The 18401-nt window shown below is 37.7% G+C and overlaps 2 protein-coding genes and 1 long non-coding RNA gene across 3 annotated transcripts in view; 2 read left to right on the top strand and 1 right to left on the bottom strand.

Annotated features, from left to right (window-relative positions):
* hace1 (HECT domain and ankyrin repeat containing E3 ubiquitin protein ligase 1) overlaps window positions 1–4163 on the bottom strand; it is a 41638-nt gene extending 37475 nt beyond the window's left edge. The window contains exons 1-3 of the mRNA XM_056475983.1: window positions 3898–4163; window positions 1208–1262; window positions 941–1030 (exon numbers count right to left, since the gene is read on the bottom strand). Coding sequence (XP_056331958.1) covers window positions 941–1030; window positions 1208–1262; window positions 3898–3988 — 236 coding nt within the window. The 5' untranslated portion in view covers window positions 3989–4163. The remainder of the gene's footprint in view (window positions 1–940; window positions 1031–1207; window positions 1263–3897) is intronic.
* Window positions 4164–9297: 5134 nt separating this feature from the next.
* LOC130243308 (acyl-coenzyme A thioesterase 5-like) lies at window positions 9298–12815 on the top strand. The gene is made up of 3 exons (XM_056475434.1): window positions 9298–9969; window positions 11447–11649; window positions 11755–12815. Exons 1-3 carry the CDS (start codon window positions 9459–9461, stop codon window positions 12331–12333), a joined length of 1293 nt encoding a protein of 430 aa, XP_056331409.1. The 5' UTR covers window positions 9298–9458; the 3' UTR covers window positions 12334–12815.
* Window positions 12816–16898: 4083 nt separating this feature from the next.
* On the top strand, window positions 16899–17881 carry LOC130243897 (uncharacterized). The gene is made up of 3 exons (XR_008839174.1): window positions 16899–16943; window positions 17018–17119; window positions 17206–17881. It is a non-coding gene; the product is annotated as an uncharacterized LOC130243897 (long non-coding RNA).
* The last annotated feature ends 520 nt before the right edge of the window (window positions 17882–18401 follow it).

The raw sequence follows: 18401 nt of genomic DNA, 5'->3' as shown, positions 1-18401 counted from the left end.
TTCTGAATTTTCCAGGTCAGTTTTAGGAAAACCGGATCAGTTGAAAAAGACATAGCAACTTAATTGAGTATAGTTTGGAGGTTTGGAGTAAGTTTTAGGATGGTCTAGAACGGGCATGGGCAAACTCGAACCTCGAGGGCCGGTGTCCCTGCAGAGTTTTGCTCCAACACTAATCAAACACACCTGAACACCCTAATTGTCTTAGTGTCACCCTAGTGTCTTCAAGATCACTAGAAAGCTACAAGCAGGTGTGTTTGATTAGGGTTGGTGCAAAACTATGCAGGACACCGGCCCTCCAGGATCGAGTTTGCCCATCCCTGATCTAGAAGGAAGTGGGTTATTAAAATAGTCTAAAGCAGGTCGCACACCGGATGCGCCGTGACATGGCACACACTCAACAGTTGAAAGTATCACACACCAGACGCGCACATTCGCATGCATTTAAAATGAAACCCTTCAGATGGCATTCTGTAGCACGGCAGAAATATGAACAGTGTCCTGAGTCGTGGCTGGGCGCCAACTTGGGGCGCCGGTGTGTGTTCCCTTATAGAAACCTATGTTTAGAATTCTAAAATGCATGGCGCTGTGTGGCACGGCTTGGCATATCGTCAAGCGGCTCTTCTAGTGTGCGACTCTCTTTAGAAGAAGAAGAAGTTTATGTACTTTTACAGTATGTTGGCTTTCTCAAGCCACAATAATAATCCTCCCCTTCAGCAATTCACTGATTATGTGTCCACTGCTATGAGGGCAGGATCAACCTGTCAATCATATGAGATCCACCAATAGCAAACCACAAACATCCAAATAAATCCCCACGCACAAAAGTTCCCCATTTCTCAGTTTTGCCCACCTGTATGTCACGTTATAGAGAAAAAAAAACTACAAATTTAAGTTTCGTGCTGACTTTAGGAAAACAGGAAAGTCTACAGCGACAACTTACTTGGCAGCGATGTGTAGAAGGCTTCTTTTAACACGTCCAAAGGCGTAGTTGACATCAAACTTAGAGTTTAAAAGCAATTCAGAAACTGACCTACGAGCAAAAATGAAAGATTTATAATTATTTACAAACTGCTGTTGATGAAGACTGCAGCACAAATGATCCTTTATTATCTCGTTTATTTAATGTGTTGGAGTTTCTGCTGCACCTAAGTATTATAAAATAGAAAATTTGCATATTAATAAGATTAATAAAATTGGAATTACTTACCTGTGCTGGTCAGCCATGACCATGGGCATGAGGGTGTACACTGCGGTTTCACTGTCTACAACAGGAAAAATAGATCTTTAAAATAAATGTATTGCATGTCAAGCAGGACTGAGCACTAGCAAACAGCTTTAAAAAGGTTATGTTTAATTCTTAATGTAAAACAAAACAATCAAATTAACTCTAGTTTGTTTACAATGTATGGTGTACGTGATTAGTAGAGCGCACACACAACATCTCATAAGAATCTTATTTTATGCGATTTGTCATCATTATGGCAGTTACAGAATAATATTAATAGATATATCTGATAGATTATTTAACCTAAGAAAATACTTTATTTTACAAGTGATAGTCAAAAAATATCAGTATATATATATATATGAGCAATTCCAGCGTTATGGATGTGACATTTGCGGTTAAAACTCAAAACTAAAATCCACATAGAAAGTATTTGTTAGCATTATATTGAAACATCTGTTCATATTTTCCAGAACAACCAACCACAGAGTGATGGGAGCAGAAAAATGTCAATCTGTAAACATGTTTTAGATTTTAAATGAGGAACATAAGCATGCGTTATGGATGTGACAAAAAAAAAGTTTGTGAGTTTACAGTATACGACATGCTTTGTAGAGATTCTGTGAATTAAACTGCACAACCCAAAAGACATAAAGCTAATCAAAAGGAGAAGAGTCGGCTCACTATAGAATAGAAATGGTTGATTGTATTTTATTTGACATTTTTGCATTTATGAGGGAAAAGCTGCGTTATGCATGAGACACTTTTCCGTTATGGACGTGACAGATGTGAATTTGCCACTTATGTGACTTTGATGAATACAATATAAGAGTTTGAAAACACTGACAGAGACATTTGAGTATTTTTAAAGTACTGTAAAATACTTGCTTACACAAAAAATGTAGAAACAGATTCTCTATTTTGGTGAGAACTTATTGTTTTTCATGGCAAGGTTGACATTTGCATGTAATTGCTCTATATATATATATATATATATATATATATATATATATATATATATATATATATATATATATATATAAAGGTTTTCTGAGTTAATTTTTTTTAAAACCATTATATATATGACATTTTAGACCCTTAAAGAACTAAAGGCTAAGGAATTTTTCAAAGGGCCCAGATGGAAAAGATTTTTAATTGCCCTTTCCAAAAAAATGATTATAATTTAATACATTTAACAATACAATAACGCAATAATAAAAAAATTTAAACATTTTAGATTTTATTTCTTAGCTAAATATTATAAATATTCTGTAATAACAAGCGAGCTCTAGTTGTATCAATACACTTTTTTTTCCTCCATAAACTTTCTTTAAAATAAAAAATGAGCAAATGTTAAGTTTTAAAAAGTATAATAAACTAAATCTATGCACAACATTCTGTCCAGGTCCAGCAGTAAATACATGAAGAATGTATGTTATGTAAAGAAAATAATGAAACTATTATGATTAACAGTTAAAAATGACCTTTTTCATTAAAAGGTTTAAAGTTTTATTGAGATGATTGTTGGCGATTTTATAGGTTTGGCCAGAATTGGTAGCAATACATGAACAAAGGAAAATTAATACCTGTTTAAAAAGATTTAAGACCAACAACACAATATTTCCATAAATTCAAGACTTTTTAAGGCCTAAAATAAAGATTTAAGACATTTTAAGACCCTTCGGAAACCCTGTATATAACTAGCTAAGAATGTGTCATGTTATTTGTAAGCTGTATTTATTGTTCCGTACGTTATTTATATTTTAAAATACTAGAATTGTTTTTGCCTATACCTTCCTACATGACATAAATACTACAGTATTTAATTGAGGTAAAGCTGGTTTTATATTCACACATTCGTTCAGTGATGGCTCCATACATTGTTTACCATGGTACTTTGAATATTCGGACTGAAATCACATGTAAGTATGACTTCAAAACAACATTAGCACTATTTAATTGACTGAAAACAATGCTTTACTTTGATGGTTGTTGGCTGCTAATATGATTTTATAATTTAGAATTTCCAATTAATACTTTTCTGAGATTATATTATTAATAAGAAAGACTGAATGTGCGAATATAAAACCAACTTTACCTCAGTAGTCATTCATAGTAAACACTAGCGCTGTTTTAACTATATTATTGAGACACTTGAATCTGTTGTGTTGATATAATAGTTGCTATGGTAGCTCAACAACTATAGTAAGTTAATAGAAACTAAAAAATACTGTAGTTTTCGACAACTATAGGGTATCTCACACTAAAATACACCACATTTTACTGTAGTACACACTAATGTACAGTGCAGCAGTTTATCAGTTCTACAGTATGCTGGAGCATTCTTTAACCAAGTGTTGTAAATACTACAGTATCATACACTACTATAGCATAGTTCAAACACCATAGTATTCACTATAAATTACTATAGTAATTTTTAAAATTTCAGTTGTAGATTTTCTTGCTTATTTATTGCGTGTATTTCTCATGTAAACATGTACGTGTGTGTTGTCATGAGAATCACCGGTACGTATATGGTAGTAAACTGACCATATAAGGTCAAAGTCTGATGAATGTCAAGAATGCTTCCCGGAAGTGGCGATGTCAACTTCAGAAATGTACATTACAAGCAACAAATGTTCGTATATTGAATGTAACGTTTGACGTCTCACCTTCGGGGAGCTCCACAGTCCTGGCGCGACGCAAAGAGCGCGTCAATCTATTCAGCTGCACGTTCAGATGCTCCATCGCCCGTTCCATCATACGAGATATCCAGCAGTGAATTCAGCTCATTCAACGCTCATCTGCTCTCTTTCTCTGTGAAATGGCAAACCCTCGACCTCATCCATCAGCTGCTGCTTGCGTTCACGACTCATTCCGCCGCAGAACATCCCTCCGCCGCTCTATGATTCATTTTGGTACAATATTTCCTCATGGTGTCTTTCTTCCTGTTTTTATTGCAATGCAGCATGGGAAATGTAGTTAAATGGGGCAGTCAATGACGCGACACCAATCCGGTGCTAGTGAAGGGATGCAAGTTACCCATTAAACTGTATTTTATTAACGTCTACCCCTACCCCAACTCTAAACCTAACCCTCAGAGTAATGTAAAAATATTAATTATACCGAGTATTATTGATATTATTCATTAAATGACACATTAAACTGTATTTTATTAGCATCTATAACTTCCCCGTACTAACCCTCACAGTAATGTGAAAATATAATTATACCATCTATTATTTATATTTATAATTAAATTACCCATTGAACTGTATTTTATTAATGTACAGCTACCCCACACCCTCACAGTAATGTTAAAATATTAATTATATACTTAGAAATTAGGTACTATTGATATTACTTATTAAACTATACATTTAATTGCATTTTATTAACATCTACAGCTATCCCTCACCCTCACTGTAATGTGAAAATATTAATTACACTGAGTATTATTGATATTATTTATTAAACGACCTATTAAACTGTATTTTATTAACATCTATAGCGATCCCAACCCTCACAGTAACGTGAAAATATTAATTATACCAGTTATTATTGATATTATTTATTAAATTACCCCTTAAAGCTGTATTTTATAACGTCTACAGCTACCCCTCACCCTCACTGTAATGTGAAAATATTAATTACACTGAGTATTATTGATATTATGTATTAAATAACCCATAAAACTGTATTTTATTAACATCTACAGCTACCCCAACGCTCACAGTAATGTGAAAATATTATTTAAACCGAGTATTATTGATATTATTGATTAAATTACCCATTAAACTGTATTTGTTTAACATATACAGCTACCCCAACCCTCACAGTAATGTGAAATATTAATTATACAGAGTATTATTGATATTATGTATTAAATGACCCATTAAACTGTATTTTATTAACGCCTACAACTACCCCACACCCTCACAGTAATGTAAAATATGAATTATACAGATTATTATAGCTATTATTTATTAAATAACCTATTAAACTGTATTTTATAAACATCTACAGTTTACCCCAACCCTCACACTAATGTTAAAACAGTAATTATACAGAGGATTATTGATATTATGTATTAAATTACCCATTAAACTATTTGATTAACATCTAGGGGCGGCGCAGTAGCGCAGTATGTAGTGCTGTCGCCTCACAGCAAGAAGGTCGCTGGTTTGAGCCTCGGCTAGATCAGTTAGCGTTTCTGTCTGGAGTTTGCATGTTCTCCCTGCGTTCGCATGGGTTTCCTCCGGGTGCTCTGGTTTCCCCCACAGTCCAATGACATGCGGTACAGGTGAATTTGGTAAGCTAAATTGTCCGTAGCTTTTGTTTAGTTTGGCAAAGTGGAGTCAATACCATATTTATAAGGGGGAGGAGGCAGAGAGGGGTTTTGCAGATGTACAAAGAGAATATGCATGGGATTCAGCGTACGCAGTGTTTCATTCAACTGAATATTTTACTGCGTATGCACATTTACAGCTTTGTCCGTACGCACTGTTTTAGTATGAATTCAACGCAAGTCTTTGTACATGAGGCCTCTGGAGAAGATGTCGCCTGTTCCTGGTATACTTGGTACCATGTGATGTGACAACATAGCTGTTTGGTTGCTTTGTAGGTGCAATCACCATTGCCAACCTGTCAAAACCACGTGCCGTCTGCATCCTGTCATCTTGCCCTGGCTTGAGTGCAGGAAGCTGATGAGCATTTCTGCCATAAAAGTCTTTTCCCCTCCTTCTCAGTGATAGTTTCCTTCACATTAGTGTGAACAACAGGCTGAAGCTGTGCTTTAGTCACTGGAATGAAAGTCCTTGTTTGCCTAGAAAGAAGACGTTGTGCAGGGGATGGTCCATCTCTGGGTATATTACGAACATGGAGAAGAGCAGCACGGATATCAGTGCGGTCACGGTAGCATTTTTACAGAAGATGCTTGGCAGATCTGACAGCACGTTCAGCCAGTCCATTGGACTGGGGATAGTGTGGACTACTTCTTCAAATTCCTTGCACATATAAATCGAGTCGCGTTATCTGTCATCAGACTGTGTGGAACACCATGACCAGAAAAGTGCCTTTACAACTTTTCACTGACTGTGCTGCTTCTCATGTCATGTAGGTTTAGATCAAACTAGCCAGAGAAGGAATCCACAAGGACTAAATGTGTTTTTCCATGCAGCTCAAGCAGTGAAGGACCAGGGAAGATCAGGGACATTATGCAGTTGTAGTAGTTCTTTTGGCTCATGAGGTTTAAGCGCATTACATGGTGCACAACGAGAAATTTCAGTGTCAATGTCAGTCTACATGGATGGCCAGTTCATTGTTTCCTTAGCCCTACGCTTTGTTGCTGCGAAGCCAGGATGACCCTGATGTAGCTGGGCAACATAAACTTTTTGAAGTTTTGGCGGAATAATGAATCTCTCTCCACGTTTGTCAACGTTGAATGAGGTTTATTCTGTACACTATCATAACAGATATCCACAGCAGTGGATATTAAAGGGCACATAGTTTACCTGTTTTTTATGATTTAATAATAATATTATGGTTCTTCTGAGTGTGCCAGTTTAGGTTCAGTTTAAAACACAATTCAGATTTGTTGATTATAATGTGTTAACAAGTGTCATGTTGGGGGCGTGTCCACAGCTCGCTGATTTAGGGGTGTGTTGCTTCACATGTAGATTAGTTTCGGCTTCCCGCCCAACGTAACAAGGGGGCAGGGCCATGAGCTCACCCGCTTTGTGTTTGCAACAGAGTCTGACAGGCAGACTGAGAGAAGGAGCAGGAGTGAGAGGATCAGCATTCAGTCATACATGTACGACTCTGACACAGACCAAGCAGAGAGTACAAAATCATTTGTGTCTTTGTACAGTTTTACAGCCAACTGTGTGCTAGTTTCAAGTGCCGAGCTTGTACACCGAGACTAATAACCACGCACACTGAATTAACTTTGACTGAGGCACCGGATGCGCTGCTCGAAGCCGCGACACAGCACACCAGACACTCTCTGTAGCGCACCAGAAGCATGAAGTGTCCCGAATCGTCGCGCCACGCATTTTTGAATTGTAAACATAGGTTTCTGCAGCGGTCCGCGGCGCCCAGCCGTCGACTTGAGTGGACCCTGATAGAAACCGATGTTTAGAATTCTAAAACGCATGCTAGTTAAGATCACAGGGAGCTTCTGGGATCGCGAGAAATGCAAACGACTGAAGTATAAGGTAGACTCAATGAGAAGTACACATGTTTGCAAACCTACCTAAAGATACAACCAATAATTCTGATTAGAGCGATAATGTGGAGAATATTGATCTTGTGTTGAGCCCAATGAGTCTTGCATCTAAAAATAGAGCTGAAAATGGCGGAAGCGAATCAACAAACTGAGGATATGATGACGCGCCTGTCAATCAATATTGGTGGGCGGGGGACCGCACTCCTACGTCAAGTTGCGGTCGATTTGAAAACAGCTCCAATTGGTCCACCGTTTTTATGTTGTTCAATTGAAAAAAAGCACTGGGGGTGTTTATATCACCCCAATATGACAGTCTATACACCATACATGCACATATGTCTGTCCAAACAGCTTGAACAGTAGATTTTTTACCATAGGTGCCCTTTAATATGTATCCTGTCACATTTGCCATGCAAAAACAGTGCAAAGTTAAACGTGATCTGTGTGTGTGTGTGTGTGTGTGTGTGTGTGTGTGTGTGTGTGTGTGTGTGTGTATGTGTGAACTTTGTAACAACATTGTTTATGACACATCATTGCAGAAAGGCTTGATTTAACTCCACAACAAATACATCAAATAATCATTGTGAAAGTTCTTACTGTAGTATTTCTCACAAACGTTATGTGAGATCTGATTCCTTCATGTCTGTCGCTGTGCTGTTTATCTGATGCAGCCGGAGAGGCTGCACACTCTGACAGCCACGTGGGTACGGTGGGCGGGAGAACCAGCATTAAAGGCACAGGCAACATAAACAGCTCCATTGTGTTCAGAGCTATTCTATCAGGGCTATTCTGAAAGCTATAATAAATAATCTGATGGGTGTTTTGGGATAAAACTTTCCAGACACATTCTGGAGTCACAAAAGACTCATCTTAAATCCTGAAAAAGGGTTAAAATAGGTGCCCTTTAAGCAATATTTGTTTTAGATAGTCTACAGAACAAACCACTGCTATACAATGACTTGCCTAATTACCCTAACTTTACCAAGGGTTCCCGCGGGTCCTTAAAAAGTCTTAAAATGTCTTGAATTTAAATCCGGGAAATTAAGGTCTTAAACTGTCATAAACTTACCGTAAAGTGGCTGTTTGGTATTACATTTTTAGTAGTGGTGGGCAAAGCGAGGCTTCGTGAAACACTGAAACAGTTGAAGCAAATGTGTCGAAGCTTCGAAACGTTTCGAAACCCGCCTCTACAGTGACACCTAGTGGTCATTTTTTATGTATTGCACTGGAACAGTTTCAGCAAATAACAGTTGAGAAAATTGAGGTATTAAACCCCACTTTGTAAAATCGAGTCCTCAAGGGATATAGTGGAGTGGTTAGGGTTCTTGACTTCCAGGCTGTCTACCTGTCCACCTCACAGTCCGCTATAACAGTTTAATTTCACCGCCAGAAACCCAAAAGGCAGGTACTGTGGGTTATCCATACTGTGATGAGACACAATTCATTTAAATGTAACGAGGACATCAAATTGAGTAGCCTATTCCAAAGAAATTCTGAAATTTTTGGGTCTTAAATTATATTTGTTGAGGTCTTAAAAAGCATTAAATTTGACTTTTAAAATGGTGCAAGAACCCTGTTACCCCAATTAACCTAGTTAAGCCTTTAAATGTCACTTTAGGCTGAATACTAGTGTCTTGAAGAATATTAAGTCAAATATTATGTGCTGTCTTCATAGCAAAGAGAAAATAAATCAGTTATTAGAGATGAGTTATTAAAACTATTATGATTAGAAATGTGTTGAAAAAAAATTGAACAGAAATTGTAAATATACAGGAGGGCTAACAATTTTGACTGCAGCTGTAGTCAGGTTTCTTCATCTGTATTAATCACATGCTATTTTTTAATGGCTCGCAGAAATGTAATTTAAGATCAGAGAGTTCAAAGTCAGCATATATATAAGACTGATCTTGTGACAGATTCGAGTCCAAAGATTTGTAATGCTTCAAGAAGCTCATTGAAATCCCCCATTACTTCTAAGCAGTATCCTGCAGTGATCACAGAGATAACATGTATGCAGCACTGAAATGGGCTTTTTTGCCTTTTGCAAGAACCCTTGCAAAGCTGCACTACAGTTCTGGAGTCAGCATCAAGCTTCTGCCCAGTTATAAGTGCTCATTTGAAGACCCTGTGCATGTGACGGTGAGCGGCTTAAACCCTTATCAACGTGTGGATCTGCGCTCCAAAATCACAGATGAAGGTGGACGTGATTTCAAAGCTTCAGCGATCTATCAAGCAGATGACAATGGCCAAATTGACCTCAAGCGCGACTCTTCTGCTGGCGGGAGCTTTTCTGGAGTGGAACCGATGGGTTTATTCTGGGCTCTGAAAGCAGATTTATTAAGCTGCAAGTTCAGGCTGAAAGATGTGACGCGTCCAGCTCTAGTTGACATTGAGGTTGTCGGTGATGATGATAAAGTCCTGGCCAAAGTAACCAACGAGAGACACTGCCTGAGCGAGGGCGTCCGGAGAAGTCCTGTCAGCGAAGGAAGGATCAGAGGGACTCTTTTCATGCCAGCTGGTCAGTTATTCGAGTTATTTTGCTGTCTCTTTCATCTCTCTGACACTTTAAACAACATTAGCACCACACACATTTTTAAAAATTAATTAATTCATTCATTTTCCTTGAACTCAATTTTAATGGTCACCACAGCGTAATGAACTGCCAACTATTCCAGCATGTTTTACACAGCAAATTCCCTTCCAGCCACAAATCAGTATTGGCAAACACCCATAAACACTCATTCACACACACACTACAGCCAATTTAGTTAATCACCTTAGTTAATCAGCCAATTCACCTATAGCGCATGTGTTTGGAACAACCCAGGCTCATTCTGAAAACGTAGTCCCATGGACGTTTCTGGAGACCGCGAAATACGTCCTGGGAGGTACGTATTTTTGTTTTCGCAAATCCATGAGAGGCCGCTGCATGCGCTTTTTTGTATCTCAAGTTTCTCTCGCGAGTGCTGTTCGCTCCCGCACTGTTCTTGCGTAAACCCACCAGAGGACGCTGTTAACCGGACATATGTCTGACTGACTGAATGACTGGATGACTGACAGACCGGCCGACCGATCGACAGACCCACCCTCCTCCTTCTCTAAACCAAACCAATTTTATCAATTGACCTGCCCACCCACTTACTTCCCTAAAGCCCAACCAACGATTTACACAAGCCGTCCAGAAAAAGAAAAGCCTTCGTCTGTTCTTTTACCACGTTTTCAGATTTCGCCACATTCTCAGCCTGTTATTCACTCGTTCCTTTTATTTTTTTAATCTGTTTTTGGATTCTGCCTTACCTGATTTCTGGACCCGCTCTTCCCTGGACTCGAACCCCGTTGTTGTCGTGGTCATCTCCTCTCTGCATCTCAAGTCCGCCGACATACACGATGAGCTAACTGGACAAACTGGTTGCGGCGGGAAAGCCCTCCACACGGGGTAAGCTGTTAGCCGGTAAGCACGAAAAGGAACGGCATCACACCGCCCCGTAGTGTTCACTTAAAAAAAATTCAACGCAGCCATACGTACCTACAGCTACATTATTCGCAGTCTCCAGAAACGTCTGCGGGACTACGTTTGGCACATTTTCTATTTAACATGATGACTTTGTAAGTGTAAAAACTGAACGCTTCACTAGCGAGAAAACAGTTAAACAGAGCATCTGCAGCGCGAGGATAAAGACAGAGCCTCCTCCATTCAGCCTCTTTACTTTAACACTTTACTTTACTCCTTTACTTTGGTGGAGTAAGGAAACAGTGGAAACTCACTCCACTGAAGACATCCATTAGCCGACATAATTAATTTTGTTTAAGCACTGAATTTAGAAATAGTTTTGACACAAATCTTTGTGCTTAACAAACTTAATTAAATATGTGGGCTAATGGATGTCTTCAGCGGAGTGAGTTTCCACCGTTTCCTTACATCGCCAAGCTTTGCCACAGCCTGAGGTTATCTAAATGCAGAGTTTTTAATGCAGGTATTACACTTTCTTTTTCAGGTAAAGGACCATTTCCTGGGATTTTGGATACATACATACTTAAAGGAGGTCCTTTTGAGTTGAGGGCAGCTCTGCTGGCAAAGAGAGGCTTTGCAGTTTTAGCCTTGGCCTACCAAAATTACCAGGATTTACCCAAAAAAGCTGACAAATTTCACCTTGAGTATTTTGAAGAAGGTCTAGATTTCCTACGGCGACAGCCAGAGGTTAGTATGTATGAGCATTTAAAATCCTAATCAAATTATAAATTAATTATTAACGGGACCTCATCACAAAGTTGATTTAATTATTTATTTTTATTTATTATTTAGGTGAAAGGTCAAAAAATCGGCCTTCTGTCCATATCAAAGAGTGGAGATCTCGCTTTGTCCATGTCAACATTTCTGCCTGATATAACAGCTACTGTTTGGATCAACGGGTGCAATGCCAACAGCGTGGTCCCGCTCTACTATAAACACATGTGTATTCCACCTCTGACGCTTGACTTTAAGAAAAAAAAAATGACAGCATCAGGCCTCGTGGATATGCTAGATGTTGTGAATGACCCGATGTCTAAAGAAGGTCTTCCTACTGTTATTCCCATCGAGCGTGCCTCTGCTAGTTTCATGTTCATCGCTTCAGAAGCTGACATGAACTGGCGGAGCGTCTATCATGCGAAGTTAGCATGCGACAGGCTCAAAGCTCATGGGAAAAATAACTATGAGCTGGTGAAGTATGAAAAAGCTGGTCACTTTATTGAGGTGCCCTACATGCCATTTTGTCTGGCCACTTTTCATGTTGTTCTTGAGCAACCGGTTATATTTGGCGGGGAACCCAAAGCTCATTCAGAAGCACAGGTGGACGCCTGGCAGAGGGTTATCAGATTCTTTAAAAAAACTCTGAGCAGCTGAGCTGTAAGGGAATATACAGCAAACATCATAGCCATGACATCCAATCATAGTGTTGGCCTGAACATCCCTTTAGATTGCAGTGCTAAATATATCATCACACCAGTAATCTTATGCTTTCAAGGTTACTGATGCGTAAATATTGAAATGATTTCTGCAAAATTCATATGGGCTGAATTTAAACATTCATTCATTCATTTTATTTTCAGCTTAGTCCCTTTATTAATCTGGTGTCGCCACAGCGGAATGAACCTCCAACTTATCCAGCATATGTTTTACACAGCGGATGCCCTTCTATCTGCAACCTATCACTGGAAAACACCCATACACACTCATTCACACACATCCACTACGGACAATTTAGCTGATTCAATTCACCTATACCACATGTGTTTGGACTGTGGGGGAAATTGGAGCACCCGGAGGTGAAAACATGTAAACTCCACACAGAAATGACAACTGACCCAGCCTGAGCTTGAACCAGCGACCTTCTTGCTGTGAGGCGACCAGCCATAAAATATCCTACTGAATTATTCTTCAAAAATGATCATCTAGCAATGAAACATGAAGTTTATGAGTGAAGAACTGAGTCATTTATTGTAAATGAGACTGGGCTGTACACATGATAATGTCAGATTTCTAGATTAGCGTTATCAGCAACAGTAGTAGTAACAGTGAATATTTTACTGAATATTTTACAGTTTATTTTTATTCAGCTGATTATTTCTTCATTGTATTTTTAATTAAATTACAGCTTCAGTTCTGTTTGCTAAAACCAAAAGTGTCTTGCAGTGCTGTTTCTGCAATAAACAGAAAGCAAATGACATTTGTCTCCTCTCCTTTTTGGCTGATCCAGAAAATTGTCCAATCCCCCATACCTTATTTGTAAGCCACTGACATCAATAGTTTTTTACCATGGCTATGACAGTTTTTTCAATACATTTAACAAGTTTTCTAAACTCTTAACACCAGGAGTGAGCAAACTCCGTCCTGGAGGGCCAATGTGTGTTTAATGTTTAGCTCCAACTCTAATCAAACACACCTGCGTATAGATCAGGGGAGGGCAAACTCAGTCCTGTAGGGCCGGTGTCCTGCACAGTTTAGCTCCAACTCTAATCAAACACACCTGCGTATAGATCAGGGGTAGGCAAACTCAGTCCTGTAGGGCCGGTGTCCTGCACAGTTTAGCTCCAACTCTAATCAAACACACCTGCATATAGATCAGGGGTAGGCAAACTCGGTCCTGTAGGGCCGGTGTCCTGCACAGTTTAGCTCCAACTCTACCCTACTGAAAAACCAGCTTAAACCAGCCTAGGCTGGTTGGCTGGTTTTAGCTGGTCGACCAGCCTGGTTTTAGAGGGGTTTTGGCCATTTCCAGTCTTAGCTGGTCAGGCTGGAAAATGACCAGCTAAAACCAGCTTGACCAGCCTAGACAGGCGGGCCTAGACAGGCGGAGTTCAAGCTGGTTTTAGCTGGATTTAGCTAAGACCAGGCTGGAAATGGCTGGAAACCAGCCTGGAAATGGCCAAAACCCTTCTAAAACCAGGCTGGTCGACCAGCTAAAACCAGCCAACCACCCTAGGCTGGTTACTGATACTCGCAGCAGTGAGGCCTTCATTATTGCAGATATTAACATCAGCATTGTACTCTAACAGTCTGCCCATACATTTCTTCTGCCTGTGAAAACATACGACAACATAAGAACGAAAATTATCATGAGAATCAAAACACAAATGCATTACTGCAAGTCTAAGTCTGAAGAAAATACATTATTTAAGCATGCAATACACTCTAATGAAAAAGCTTGTATAGATTTACAATATAATGTATTAGTGAATGACTCCAGCAGGTGGCAGTACTGCACAGAGTTTATGAAGCTTCAGTTTACCCGTTTCTGGCAGCCAGATGCAGAGGTGTGCAGCCGGAAATGTCCCGATAGTTCGGATTCGCTCCACGCTTTAACAGCAGGACGAGACACTCTACTGATCCACAACTACACAGGAGAAAAACAATATTTAATAAGACCAACAAAATAATAAACTTTGAAGTGTATTTGTGAAACAATACTTTTACTGGAAACATCTTTATGAAGAGACTTGAATAAAGAGACTTTCTTTCTTTAGCCCATACAACTACCAACTGATCCAAAGTGTCATCCAATCAGGAAAGAGAAAGGTACGAGTCGATGCAACAATCACTGACACACAGCAGGGGAAAATAAGTATTGAAAATGTCATGTTTTTTTGCTAATAATATTTCTAAATGAGCTGTTTTACAGAATTGAAGCAGATTTTGATATATATAAAAAATAAAAACAATACAAATACTGCATTATGTTCTGCAACACCTAGACAGACCAGGCACCTATGTGAGGATTTTGTTTGTTGATTTCAGCTCCATGCTATCATACCAGAACTTCTCCTGCCCAAATTAATTCAGCTCTCTGTGCCCACCTCTGTCTGTCAGTGGATCATCAGCTTCCTAACGGACAGGCAGCAGCTGGTGAAGCGAGATATATCCAGCTGCAGATCCGCAGAACCACACACGTTTCAGGCACACACAATCCAGCACACACGATTTAGGCAAACCATATATGGTAACTTAACTCCTTAGCATTATCGCCACCTATTGAATTTCACAAATATGGCTTCCCATTTCAGTCATTATTATTATATCGTAACGATCATTTTAACATCTCTGCAGTTTCTGAACCCAAATTATGTAAATAAAAATAATTGGTTAAAGACACTTATGAATTCATTCACGTGTCCACATACACAAAGAAAACCGTCAGACCGTCTAATTGTAGGATTAAGTGTAATAAACTAATTCTGGACCTTAATATTATCATACTTGGTTAAAATCACTTTGTTGAAAAATATAAAAAGCAAACAATAATGTGTCACATTAAAATGAATTACTATAGTTAATCATTTAAACAAAATATAGTTATAAACGGATTATCTTAACTGATTATCTGATTATAAACCAATTTATTTTACTAAACTGTCACAACTGTTAGTTATATATATATTTACTTATTATTATTATTATTATTTGATTAATTATTAATAGTTAATTTGTTTCTATTGCTAAATTTTGGTTTAAAAACAATATATTGCTTACTATAAATTAGGCCTACTACAGTATTTAATGTGGGAAATCATTAATTAAAAAGTTATTAGAAAATTAAGCAAATACACACTATTAAATCGCTTGAGTAAAATATTAATGTAATGTTATACATTTATTACATGTAAAATGTATTATTGCCTATATTAACTTGCTACAGCGATAAAATATTACTTTGTATGTGCATCTTTTGTTGTTTTCTCACATTAACGGGAATGACAACGTAAATGTAAGTCCACTGTATTTAAAATAATATGAGGAAAGCACGAAGAAATAATATAGATAAAACGTAGCAAAGTCAGGTGGTTTTAATGTACTCCTGAAACGTACAGGATTTCTAGCAGATACTAGCTTCAAATGGTGAACAAGATATGATTTATACGATCATAAAATTGACACGCTCATTTTTTTTCCACGTTTCATTTGTTCTTTCATTTGGAATGACAATTCAAGATTATTTTGAGCGATTAAAAGCATAACGTTTTGAGTAACAAATTAATAACTAGTGTTTTATTCTGACTTTATATCTATTCTGTCTTATATTTGAAAAAAAAAAGTTAAATTGTGAGAGTAACCTATATGAAATACCCTATTTTCTAGACAGGTACTCCATAACACGCTTGTTTGTTTTATATATATATATATATATGTTTTATTTATATATATATATTTGTTCGCTTGTTTCATTTTGTTTAGCACTTTGAATTTATTTAAGGACAGCGGTGATCTGTTTAGACGATGACGTACATATCGTGCGTCGAACAGCTGGATATTGCAGAAACAGCGTGATCATACAGGTAACCATCATGTATTGTATAACGTTACACTGCTTTAGAATATATTATTATGCATGCCTCTGTGTTAGCTAGGTTTTATTAGCGTAGTTATATTGTAAGTGATGTATAGAAATCATTTGATGTGCACTATCAAAGACAACCAAGGACTTTTCAAGACATCCATGCATATCAAGCAAATATAATATGCAGTAAATCATAGTATTGATTTTATTGCAGTTACATACTGTAGAGATATGCAAAATAATTACACGTGTTAGTTATTTTTCTACAAAAAAGTTTATTATGCCACTGTAGGGTGTCTGAAGGAAATACAGTTTGCTTTTCGAAACATTCTGTTGTCTGTGTAGTTATAACCCAGTGTAATATCGATGTGACAAAGAGTCTAATTTCACTATAGTCTGTCTGTGATAACATGAGCCAGTTTTTCACTGTGAAAGTATATTCAATAATTTATGACTTAGAACTGAAAAATAGGATATATCAAGACTAATATTTTATATAATCTGTGCACACATACTGTAAATAGTATCTTGTTTGCCAAAGCCACATTACTGCAGCAGCTGTGATGTGTCAGCTCGCCAACTCTATACTCTGCATAACAGAGAGTGCTTTTTAGAAAACTTTTTTAACCCTATTCCTCCGTTGTGATAGAAATCCATGGGAAGCAAACATTATGTGAGCAAGGTAAGCAACACTTTTGTTTGAGAATATGTTTTCAGTCATGCATTAATATTAATATGTTTTTTATATTTCTTTAGCATGTTTGTTACCCATACAAGAGCCACAAAGTATTTGTGATTGCGAGAACCAAAACATGTCTGTTAGCGCTGGTCGATAAGTGCAGCTCATCAACATAAATGGTTTGTACTGCTTAAATTGAAATTTGAACCTTTTTTTGGATGTATGTTTATATATTTGAAGTGTCTGTAATTTGATTTGATTGTAGGTCGCTATGACCTCCCTTTGCCCATGTGGTGCTTCAACACTTGCCACAAATCATGGACACCTGAGCCGCTGGACCTTGCCCGAAGTGGTTACTTGCCAGGCTCTGTAACATTTCAAACAATATGTCAGGTTGACCTGTTCACTTCTTTTGAGCTGTTTAAAGTCGCTGCACCAGGCCTATCACGACAATCATTTATAAAGATGTTAGAGCAAAAGTCACAGAACTTTGGACGGGTAAAAATGCTTCAAATAACTCAAATGTTAAGTAAAAAACAGCTCTTTAGCTCCACTGATGTTTTTTTTTTTCCTCCCAACTTTTTGAATGACACTATATGCGGCAGAACATTCCAGAAGGCATTTTTGGAGTGGACATATTGTCATCATGAGAAAGAAAAGCTCAGTGCAATTGATCACTTCTCGTGTCCTGCATGTATCCCAAATGCTGTCTGCAGATGGAAACCGCAAACTATATCGGTTTAACAAAGCCAGAGAGGAAGAGCATACTACTCACAGTAGTAATTGCAAATGGATTATGCATATTAGTTTATGCTGACTATATATTTTTCCTCTGTTATTAATAGAGTGGAAGAACAGCCTTTTTTCAATGGTGTTTTCATTGCCAAGGATGAGAATGTGACCAATTTTGTCAATTTCGTTCAACAAAAGACCAGCTCAGTATGCTTCTATAATATTATGATTACATTGGTTATTTAACAAGTATAGATAATTCACTGAATACTATTGAAATGTTTTCTTTAATACTGGTACAAGGAAAAGGCACATGTGGAAAATCCATTTGGGCTGCTGCCAGAGAGACTTCCAGCAAGTCTAGTGGGAAATTGGATGAGGAGGGGTTGGAAGTGGCAGTGCGCAGACACAACGTTTTGCTTAAAGCCCTGAATATGAGACAGGTTTATTCAGTACAGGTAGACAAAACAAAGAAAAGTTTTACTCTTATTAATTAATTGAAACTTTAAATAAACCAGAATAAGCAAAATATAATGTGGTAATTAAACAATCACCAATATAGAACAAACACACACGGAAAGAGAAAAACACACAGAATAGTTTAAGGCTAAATGGTAATATACATGTTTATGGTAATAGTTTATTCATTATAATGATACAATATAATGCAACTAATAGTTTATTCAAGTAATATAACAAACAAATAATAAAACAAACATTTATATTATT

Source organism: Danio aesculapii, chromosome 16 (assembly GCF_903798145.1).
Source record: "Danio aesculapii chromosome 16, fDanAes4.1, whole genome shotgun sequence".
NCBI classification, from domain to species: Eukaryota; Metazoa; Chordata; class Actinopteri; order Cypriniformes; family Danionidae; genus Danio; species Danio aesculapii.
This window is presented reverse-complemented; position numbering and strand designations above follow the sequence as displayed.

Coding starts and splice junctions, on each gene's coding strand:
- LOC130243308 (XM_056475434.1), top strand. CDS start 9,459: ATGTATGCAGCACTGAAATGGGCTTTTTTGCCTTTTGCAAGAACCCTT. Junction 9,970..11,446: donor GACTCTTTTCATGCCAGCTG/GTCAGTTATTCG, acceptor TTTCTTTTTCAG/GTAAAGGACCATTTCCTGGG. Junction 11,650..11,754: donor TCCTACGGCGACAGCCAGAG/GTTAGTATGTAT, acceptor TTTATTATTTAG/GTGAAAGGTCAAAAAATCGG.